The sequence below is a fragment of the Pristiophorus japonicus genome, chromosome 17 (assembly GCF_044704955.1).
Source record: "Pristiophorus japonicus isolate sPriJap1 chromosome 17, sPriJap1.hap1, whole genome shotgun sequence".
Taxonomy (NCBI): Eukaryota; Metazoa; Chordata; class Chondrichthyes; family Pristiophoridae; genus Pristiophorus; species Pristiophorus japonicus.
The window spans coordinates 27,649,744-27,660,533 of NC_091993.1; the positions used below are offsets into that span (position 1 = coordinate 27,649,744).

The following is a 10,790-nucleotide window of genomic DNA, read 5'->3' on the forward strand; positions in this document are numbered from 1 at the left end:
AAAAAGGATAAAATATGTTTTTTTTAAAGAATTTAATAACTGAGTATTTTAGCTTAAAATGTCGTTATCTTCCCCTTCAGTCCTTAAAATATCCCCTGGACAATTATAATTTGAGATTTTTAAGGACGATTGATAATTTGACGGTATCCATAACACTGTGCCTTAAGATTCAGATTAGTTACAAGAATATTTACTTATCACTGTGAACAAGTGCGCCTATATTTTTGCTTCAACAGGAACCATGTGTTACACAGATTCCCCGATGCTTTTATTTCGTGTTAGCAAGCTCAGAATCTCTCGTCGCCCCCCTCAACAAAAATTGGATTAAAATTGGAGGGGTTTAAAATCTGATTGCAGTAATGGTGTTTGAAACTATTTTGCAGACTGGGCAAGGGTTTCATCTGTGGGATGGTCCCTCCTATCTCACAAATTGGGTCTGTGTAAATCCGCCAGGGAGTTTATTCTCTGTGTTTACTTGCGATTTCTCTTGGTCCCACACTAGTTGAAAAGTTCCCTTATTTTATGTCTGGTACATGTTGGCGCTTGTTGGTGAATCTGACACGGTGGCTATGTGTCACAAACGCTTTAGCCCTTGGGCAATGCTAACGAAATTGTTAACACCTTTCGTTAGACAATTTGTAAGAGAAAAAAATACCCAACCGAGGAAACCTTCATGTGCATATTTCCCATGTCACTGCACCGGGCACAGTGATTCCACATCGCGCCCACAGTAACTCCAGTCAGAGTATTGTCATCATTATTTACTTCCCAATCAAAGCTACTGAAAATATGCTAGATTTTTTTTTGGGAGGGGCGGGCAGACTAATTTTAAATCAACATTGATCTTATAATGTGTAACACTCTAAATCCCCAGTCTCAAGTGATAGCAAGAGAAAGCAGAGAGATGGAAAATGAGTGACAAGTCTGTGCAAAACGAAATGTAGACATCACGAGGTTTCCATCCTGGGAAAACGGGGCAAAAGTACATTGTAAAATGCTACTTTGATTGATGGCCAATATCAGAGCCCTCCCAATGATCCGCCCTCTCCCCGTGCGCTCTCTGTGTTGTCTTACAAATCGTCTCTCAATTTCAACTCGAACTTTCTGTTGGCCGGAACAAAACTCTGGCACACCTCGCCTCCCCCTGCAGCCCAACAAGCATGTTCTCCCTCACCTCATCCCTCCTGGAAACCTTTTCTTCCCCTCTCCTCTTCCCAGCCTCGGTGGAGCCTTGCCCTATGGATTATGCCTCGGTCTTGGCTTTTGTATTTTCCAAACATTCAGTACCCCCCTCCCAACAAAAAATAAATTAAATTAAAATATTCGAAGTCAAGTAAACGGTTTAAGGCCGACTTTATTTTAAGAACAAAATCACTTAACAGATTTCCAAACGGAATCTTTATACACTGAATTGCCTCTTAAAGTGCTCTTTTAATAACATCGATAATATACAAAGGTAATTGTGTTCCCCCTTAGATTTCGGGATGAGAAAGGCAAATAAATAATAAATAAATCAATAAATTACAACTATTAAATACTGTACGAACGAAATCACATTACAGAAAGATAAATTGCACATAACCACTTATTTCTTTATGAACAATATTTTTTTTTAATAAGTGGACATTAAGTCAAACAGGTAGGTCTGTCACAGTGACCCTGAGGTCATCTATTCATTCTTCGTATAGAAAATTTCGTGCTATAGTCCTTGAATTTATATTCACAATCTCCATCGACAAGTCCAGGTACACTGGGCCTCTCCTGGTTGTCGGTGGTGTGGGTCCCCGCGGCGTCCACATGTCCTGGTTTTCACCTCTCATTAAAAACTTTGTTTTTAAATTATTTACAGTACTAAGGATATGATTTGTTATAACGTCGCTTGTGTTGTTGTGTAAACGGCTGGTTTGTCACTGTGGGAGCAGAGGAGGTTTGAAAGAACAGTTCCCAGTGCAATGTCGAGGGGTCAGCATCTTACACGAGAAATGATGGAGGGCGTCATGTGCTTCTGGGTGCAGGGAGATGGGGAGAGGTAACAGAGAAATGATTAGAAACCTGCACAATGTATCTGGGATACCCTGCTCATCAACATTGATCTGGTGCGCGCGCGCTTTAATCAATAATAATGATGGCATTACATCGTCTTTTTAAAATCAGAGATTCTTACAGGACAGAAGGAGGCCATTCGGCCCATGTTATCTGTGCTGGCTGTTATTTAATCCCACTCTCCCTGCCCTTTCCCCAGAGCCCTGCAATCTTTTTTTCCTTTTCAAGTATTTATCCAGTTCCCGTTTGACAGTTACTATTGAATCTGCTTTTCAGGCAGTGCGTTCCAGATCATAATTCACTATGTTAAAAAAAATCTCCTTATCTCCCCCTCATTAATATACAATTATTCTATTCTATCTTCCATTATTTCCAATGTCTTCTCCAGCTATAACTGATCAGATCCTCGATCCAGTATTTAACTCATATTCACCTTTGCTTTAACTTATTTCTATTCCCATCTGCCTCCTTATATTATCTATTCTTTCCCTTAATATCGTTTCCATTCTGCCAGCTCTTCATTCTCTGGTTGCCTCTCGTCCACCTGAGACCCTTTCCCGTTAGACTATGGGCTATGCTCTCGTCCATTGTCGGGCCCCCTTTTATAGCGAGCGTGTCAGTCAGATTGTGGGCATGAAGTCATTACCTTTTAGCTTTTGTTGGATGGCGTACCGCGCCTTTCTCTCCTGGTCTAGTTCATTGCAGAGCGTGTCTGTCAAAACGAAATGAGTCCATCACTGAGAAAAGCAGCAGAGAATGCTTGAACAAAAACTGGGAGAGCTTCGGCAAGTCGCAATTAAACAACCCCAGCTTCTATTTATTTAAAAAAAAATCTCTCTCTTTGCAAACTCAATGAGTTCTAGATGAACTGATATCGAAAAAAAAACAGGCGCTGGTTAGATGTGTGGAAACAAATAAAAGCTGCAGGCGCGGCCCATTGGAGGTGAGATTACGCTGGAAGGCAAGCTGGAAACCAGTTGAAAATTAAACCAAAGTTAGGCACTACTTCACAGGTAATTTTACGCCTCGATTTTTAATTTAGACAGCATGAAAATTGCAGTGGAAGAAAAAAATTCAATCAGTTATTTGTAATGATGCCTCCGAGCCGTTTGCAGGCCAGGATCCGAATGCAGGAGCTAATCAGCCTGTACTGAATCGGTAAGGGCACGTTTCACGGTAACACATGAAAAGGTCAGCGCTGTTACAATTGAAATTATTGAAAAATAATTTAACTATAAATGGTCTTAACGCACTCGATGAAATGCTTACTGGAGAGTGCCCAGTTCGCGCCCATAAACACCGACACGTGATTGAATTTTACCTCTAACGATTTGAAGTTGTTGTACCATTTCTTCCCTATAGGCCAATTCCCTCTTCATCTGATCCTGAAAACTGTCTGTAGGAAAGTAGGGCACATTTCAAGTGAATATTTATTGACACACTTTTTGTTCCGTCTAGAATAGATTTATTTCAAAAGATCTTCTGCGCCTTGTCTATTGGGCTTACTCCCAATTAACGATTATTATTCTCTCCCTCCCCTGCAGTTGCAGCTATCACAGAATCCCCTCTCTTCTGTCACCCACAGACTGTCCTATTTTGGGCCTTTATATAAACGCAATAGCATTATATTACCAGGGGGATGAAAAGGGACTTGTAGCCTAACTGTGTTTAGACCATCTCCCCCTGTAAAGATTTGGTAATTAAATATACAATTATCCACAAGTGTTTTTATAGGACAATAAATTTGTGAACAAATTGAAATCACAACAGATTTAACCATCAGAATTTGGGAGCAGTATTTAATGTTGCTGAACTGTCTGAAGCAAACCGTTTTATCCCGGGTTAACATCCTTCCCAGGTAATAGTTTCAGAGTGACATACCTTTCAAACTCTGAAATTCCCGTTCCAACTTCTTCCTGAGGTCCATCTGTTCCAAGAGGAGTTTTTGTAATTCTTCTGAAATACAGACAGTGAGGGGGTCTTAACTCGAGTCCATGTTTGTACAGAAACCGGCTGTGGGCATTTGGCAAGGGGCACTCGGCGAGTCATTAAAGAAAGACTATTTTTTTGAATTTGGTCTATAAATGTTTTTAAAAGATGCACATTGTGTGACGAACGTGTGTGCCACCGAATGCCTGACAGTTTGGGCTCTGAATAAAGTGCGTTGTCAGTGGGCTGTACCTGGGGCCATGGATGTTAAAGCAATCCTCTCGTGGTATATTCAGCCGTGATATGTTCCCATTAACCATCTTACTCAATGATCAGCGCGGACTTCCCACGATTACCGGTAACCCACATGGTGCATTGTTCACTGCACCTTCAGTCATCGCTTGCCAACAGGTACAAAGTCGCGAAGACTTCTTAATTCACCTACACATTCCTATTCATGAAGCTTAATTACATTTCAGCTCGGTTAATACTCTATCAGCTGCTCTATTAGAACCACTGGCTCCAGAGAAATAACAACGTGGGCAGCAGCGATTTTCAGAGCCCAACACTGAGGAATGCAACTTGCATGTGAATTGGCAAGAGACGGGTTCACATGCGTTACTCTTCGCAGTTATCGCCAGCTTGCACCCAATGAACAGGTTGCCTCTGTATAACACACCAGTTACAAAATAACCCATTCCTGCTCAATCCGGACCGCAACTCAAAAACCAAACGGCGGCAAAATAAAATGTAAAAAAGCATTAAAGATTCGAGGCAGTAACTTTCCCCCAAGGGTCGAGAGGCGATTCAGGGGAGCACGCAATAAAGGCTACAAAATGAACAAAAAATATGCTTGAAATTAAATTAAAACTGGATAAACCCCAGCATGTCAATACACGAACTCTCGTCGTTTGCTCCTGGCTGTGCGGGCACGACTAACGCCTTTGGGGAATTCGCTCGTTCCTTCACAGTCAATCTTTCCTTAAACTTCAGCCCCAACTTTTAAATGTCGGGATGTTCTGAATAGTTCGAAAGAAAAGGGCGACACGCGCTTACAGGAATGAAACGGTTGACAAGATCCCGATTCTCAATCATTTGCTGCAACAAAGCTTTTGAGATCCCACTTTCCAAGCAAGCCAACTGGAAGTGTCAGGGATTCTGGGCAATGGTGACATGGATAGAATCTAGCCCGCGCTCTCGGTTCCGAAGCTGAATATAGAAAGTCAGAATTCAGACCTTTCCCCATATTTTCAATATCTTTTTCGACCAGTTGTGTTCTCGGGGTCTCCAGTCTAATGGCATCTTCACCTGTGTGATGGACATAAACACAGCTGAGCCTTGGCAGATACAGTAAGCAGGAAGGACTGTTTCATTTGAAGGTGGTTTCAGTGACCATCTGGTGTGAAAGCCTCGCCACAAAGCTCCTGGGAATGTGTTTGAGCCCAGTGGCGAGGATGGGATGTGTGTGGTGGAAACCTTATCACAGGTTGTGAGGTGGGGGAGTCTGAGTCAGTTAGTATCTCTGAACACGAAACTTTGTCTGGGATAGTCTTAAGGAGCTCAAATACAATGACCAAAAAAAATACAGAACATCAATAATACTTGTATTCTTCCCAAAATTGGGGAATAATGTGCTAACGAACACATGGGGCGTTGCACCGAATCATGCTTTGTATAATGACTGATATATAACCGTGTGTTTTATTCAATATGCACTGGTTTACATTATTAATATCTTTGCATTCAATGCCAAATACAAACTTTTGTAAAAATTGAACTATCCGATTTGGTTTGACCCGAGCCAACTTCGACACAAATTCCCTTTTAAAGTCCCAAGCACGGAGCACTCACCCCGTTCAGTGCTGGCCGGGGTTTCCTGGGAGGCGTTGCCTTGTTCCTGATACGATTTCCTGGACTCGGAGTCCTCCGCCGTGCACTGATTATCTTCTTTATCTTGCTCTTGGAATTGCAACAAACCGAGTTTCAGTGAGAGCAACCGACATGTGATTCTAATTGCAAGACTGGCAACTCATAGCCCGCCATCAAGCACCCACCCCATAATGGCCTGGAGTTCTCAAAGGACTTTTCTTGCACGGTCCCACGCAATAAAGAGAACGTCATCCCTGGAAGTAGACCCTTTCTATTATCAGGATTATCCTTTACCCATGTTACTCCATATTCTCTGCATTGTTTTTAATTACCAATTTAAAATGTGAATTGTTTCACTATGACGTATGAAGATCAATACCTGTGGAACCCTACAGCACAGAGAGGTGCCATTCGGCCCATAGTGCCTGTGCTGGTCCTTTGGTAGAGCGATCCAATTAGTCCCACTCTCCCCTGCTCTTTCCCCATAAGTCCTACATTGCTTTTCCTATTTAAATATAGATCCAATTCCCTTTTGAAAATTACAAATGAATCTGCTTCCATCGCCCTTTCTGGCAACGCATTCCAGACCAGATAACTCGTTCACTAGTTTTATTTTTAACCATTAAACGCTGAGAATTTTCTCTGGCTGCTGAAGAAACAATGACCCCTCCTTAAACGTAATTTCTTTATGTAAACACTTATTTCAATGCTGTTTCTGTTTCACACACGGATGGGTGACGATAACATACAGTAAAGTTCAGTAAAGTTTGACGCTTGTGTCGAAAGACGCCATCACTCAGATTAATGGGAGAGGGGAGGGATTACCGGCGCTGTCTGTACTGCAGGTGTAGCTGGGCGCAGGAGCCACCGTGGAAGGGTTTTTCACACTGTGTAAATAGCTCTCCCGTTCATGTGAAAACACCTGCGAATAGAGAAAGAAATGAGAGAAGGCTGCAATCGGTCACTGCAAGGTATTCATCTCCTAATGCGAGCTCTCCTACTCCAGTTGCTCTTCAAAATCCCCCCCGTTAAGGAAGGATTTATTTTTGTTGCTAAAGTCTCTCTGAACACGACCTCTTCCCCGAAAAGTCCTCGGGATTTAAAGAAACGGCCTTCAAACCTTTAAATTGTTATTAATCTCTATTTGTATGCATTAGTTTTAATAAATGCAATCGTGGACACTCGAAGGAGAATAACTGGGATTAGAATGGGGCCGAACACAGCAAGCGCCCATTGGCGGTGACAGCCACGGTTACAGCACCCGCCTAATTTCAGCTACAACAGATAGGTTCTTATAATTTGGTTAATTACTCTTATTGAAAGGTGTTAGTAGGGCCACGCCATGTGCCAGGGTTGTCTTTGGGTTTTGTTGTATCTCCAGTCTAAAATTGCACATTATTGTTAACATATCCCAAATATACCGTCAGACGTTATTTTCGCGTTCTCCAAACTGTTTGGCTTTCTCCCTCCACAGACTAGACAAAGTGAAAACGATATCGGGAAAAAAAAATTTAATTGCAGAATTGACATTTCAGAAAGTACCAACAAAACAAATGTTGTCTACCTCATGAGCTTTCTCTTCCACACTCTGCTCGCCTTGTCTGACCTCGTCAGATCCTTGGTCGCCAAAAGGTGTTCCCAGGGTCTCTTTGTTGGATATTTCGGGTGTGGGTTCTGGGTTAGCGGGGGTTTCCTGGGGTGGGATCTCTGTCTCTTGGATGGTTTCCACCATGGTTGGAGAAGACTCGTCTTCTGGACATCTGTTCGACTCCACGTCCACCTCGGGCTCTTCTCCATCGCTGTCTATGTCGGGAGACACCGACCGATAGCTCGAACTCTCGCTCATAAAATCCGGAGACAGGTAGCCAGGCCTGGTGCCGTTGTACACCTCTCTGTTGCCATAAAGTTTCGCAATGCTCTCGGCGTCCTTGACGACCGGTCGGAAGGCGGAGATGTAGTTGAGTTTTCGAGGGGTGAGGGACATCCCTTCGATGGACCTGGCCTCGTCTCCTGACCTGTCCTCCTCGTTCCTGGAGTGAGTGCTGGAGCACCTTTCGCTGTCCGCCAGACTGTCCTTGGGGGTGTTGGTGCTTCGGTCACTCTGCTCTGACATGTCGATCTCACTCTGCCTGGCATTGGGGTTCTCTGCCACTTTGGGCTGGGCCTGTGGGTAAGGGGGCACCGGTAGCGTGCCGGCGGCGGGCCAGAACATTGGGAAAGATGGATAGACCGTGTCCTTGCTGCCGGGCCAGAACATGCCAGGCAAACCTCCCTGCGTTTTCTCCCCCACCACGCCGCTGTCGTCCTTTTTCTGACACAGCCCGAAGGCTGGGAACCCGTACGGGTGCGGGAACATAGGAGGAGGGATCTTCTGTAACATGCCAAAGCTCTTGCTGGGCACGGGGATGACGGGGTAGCTCCTGACATTGTTGCCCAGGCTCAGGCTGCGTCCCTCGTCCTCGCACCTCATGGCCTTGTGGGGGATCTCTGAATTCCTGGGAGGGAGGGAGCTGGGTCCGTGAGCTTTCAGAGCAGACGAGCCCCCCGATCCGTGGTTGGGCAGGGTCCTTTTGCGGCTGCCGCCATTGAACATTGCCTTGACATCTTCCCAAGCGTGGGCCAAATAGTCAGACGGGGTCTTGTCAGAGAGTTTGAGGTGCCTCCGCCAAGAATTGAAGTTAGCAGCGTCTGGTTGGGTATACTTAGCGTCCGGGACTCTGTGAGAATGGAAGATGAATTTATTTGGAGAAAAGTACATATTACAATAGCTGCATTTGATGCATTTGGCTCGAGAGCTGTTATACCTTGCTGGGATGAAGTTGCCACGACAACCCCAGGCGCATTCATGGGACACATCAAAGGCAAAGTTCTCGGGCAGTTTGGGAGGCGAGTGCTCCCCTAGAAAAGACTTGCAGAGCCTCTCCGCTTCTCTCTTGGTGATCATGCCGCATCTTCTGGAGGAGATGGGCATCGCTCCGGCCCGGCGGAGGATCTCCAATTGGACCGGGGTGCACTGGACGCAGGTGATACCCAAGGCCACCCGCCTGTTGTGGATCTCGTTGTAGCTGTAGTTTTTCAGCAGGGTGTTGGAGATCTGGGCCAGGCACAGTCTCTCCTGTCCGTCAATCACGAGTGAAACAATAGGAAGCCCGTAGAGTATGGCCTCCCCGACTGTGTTGGTTTTCAGGTTGCTGGAGCCCGGGTGCTCTCTCTGGCTGTAAGGCTGGAGTTCCTGCTTGGAGGTCGGAGAAGTGGCGGCTTCGTTCAGTACTCCCAGCTGACTGGAAATCTTCTCCATTCCGGAGTTCCTGTCGAGAAAATAGAAAGAAAATACGCAAAAAAAATTCTATGTAAATATATATATATTTTTTTAAATTGCATTTAAAAACGATTAGTCATTTTATGAAATCTGATTAAAACGCACAGCATTTTGCGACGCAAAGCTTGTTTTATGCATTAACCGTGCATATATAATTTGGTGCCAATAATTAAAATAATTCATCACACTGGGATAATTGAGAGAAATATTTCCCATCTAAACAAACGAGATTTTCACTTGTAAATATGCAGAACGCTAAGTATAAATATCCAATTATTTAAGGATCAGAAATATATATATTTTAAAAAAATGCAATTTATTCCAATTAACTGTAAGCAATCCTCTATAAAGTTACAATGTTTTAATAAAAGATAAATGTTCTTTCCTCCTTGAAAATAATGAAGGGGTTTCAGCTGCTTTTCTCCGACACACATTCCCTTTCTCTATAGTATGCTGAGTCTCAAATTGAAAAGTATAATCCGGTGATATTATTTCCATTATATATATAAGCACTTTCTCCAGTTGCTAAACCCAGCGCTACACTCTTGTAGTATCCCATTAGATTAAAAAAAAACTATCGGTGTCAGGCGCCACAGATACAATACTGAAATGCTTAGACAACCGAAATTCTGCCTCTTAGAATCGAGCTGTTAATTTAATTTTTTTGTGTGCAGTTCCTACCTGCTCTGCGTCTCTTCAGGGTTCAAGAAGAGCCTTGTAAAGTGGGACAGGTTTATTCTGTGATGCAGAGAAAAGAAATTGTATTTTCAGCCGTGGTGACTGGTCGCAATATTTAAACCAATAATTGTTTTTTTGTTATTAATTTTTTTTTTAAACGCGCTTTAAATAAACTTAGTTTGATTCCACCGCGCTGTAATCCTTGCCAGACATCATCTTGCTAAATGTATTTAATCCAAAAACGGAGAGAGAGACAGGAGGAGCGACGCGGTTTAAGTACTCCAGCGATTTTACAATAACGATTGATACGCTCAATTAGTAGTTACATCACATCGCTAGCCCGGATCAGATAAGTGAATGGGTTTAAATCGGGAGTACTTCCTGCAGTATATATCACAACTGCTGTTTGGGGAAACATTCTGGACTTTAGACTTGAAAAGAAATGTATGTATAAGGGCTAGAAAGGCATCCTCTGCACAGTCGCGCATTCTGAAAGGGGTTAGACTAAAATATAAGTTTAAACCTTAGAATCAGAACCGAGCCAGTATAACGGGTTGCACTTAACCCGGTCGGAACATTAAGTGTAATTACACAGAATACACCAGGAATGCAGGACTTTAATAAAACGCAAGCGAACCGTAATTAAACCCCAGCACTCACTCACACACACACACACATACACAGCAGCAGCGAGAAAGAGAGAGAAAAAAAATTAAACTTTACCCTTAATCTGAACACAATATCTTCCAATTTTCAGAAAATAAAAGTTGGTGCCAGGGAGTCATGAGGCAGAATCGTAATCACAGCTCTATTCCTCTTTGCAGGCTGGGAGAGGGGCTCCGAATTCCGAAACGCCTGTCCCGCGGTGTGTAATCCCTGTGCCCCCTCGTTCCTGTCCTTTTCCCCCTCTCTCTCTCTCTCTGGGAAGGGCGGGGGGGGGGGGTCTCGCAGA

General features: G+C 43.7%; 1 protein-coding gene across 1 annotated transcript; it reads right to left on the reverse strand.

Annotated features, from left to right (window-relative positions):
• Nucleotides 1-1,903: 1,903 nt before the first annotated feature.
• Nucleotides 1,904-9,142, reverse strand: skor1b (SKI family transcriptional corepressor 1b). Its single transcript, XM_070859339.1, has 8 exons — nucleotides 7,406-9,142; nucleotides 6,667-6,763; nucleotides 5,824-5,931; nucleotides 5,209-5,280; nucleotides 3,925-3,999; nucleotides 3,365-3,439; nucleotides 2,690-2,755; nucleotides 1,904-2,005 (listed from the first exon to the last, which is right to left on the reverse strand). Exons 1-8 carry the CDS (start codon nucleotides 9,137-9,139, stop codon nucleotides 1,908-1,910), a joined length of 2,325 nt encoding a protein of 774 aa, XP_070715440.1. The 5' UTR covers nucleotides 9,140-9,142; the 3' UTR covers nucleotides 1,904-1,907.
• Between the last annotated feature and the right edge of the window lie 1,648 nt (nucleotides 9,143-10,790).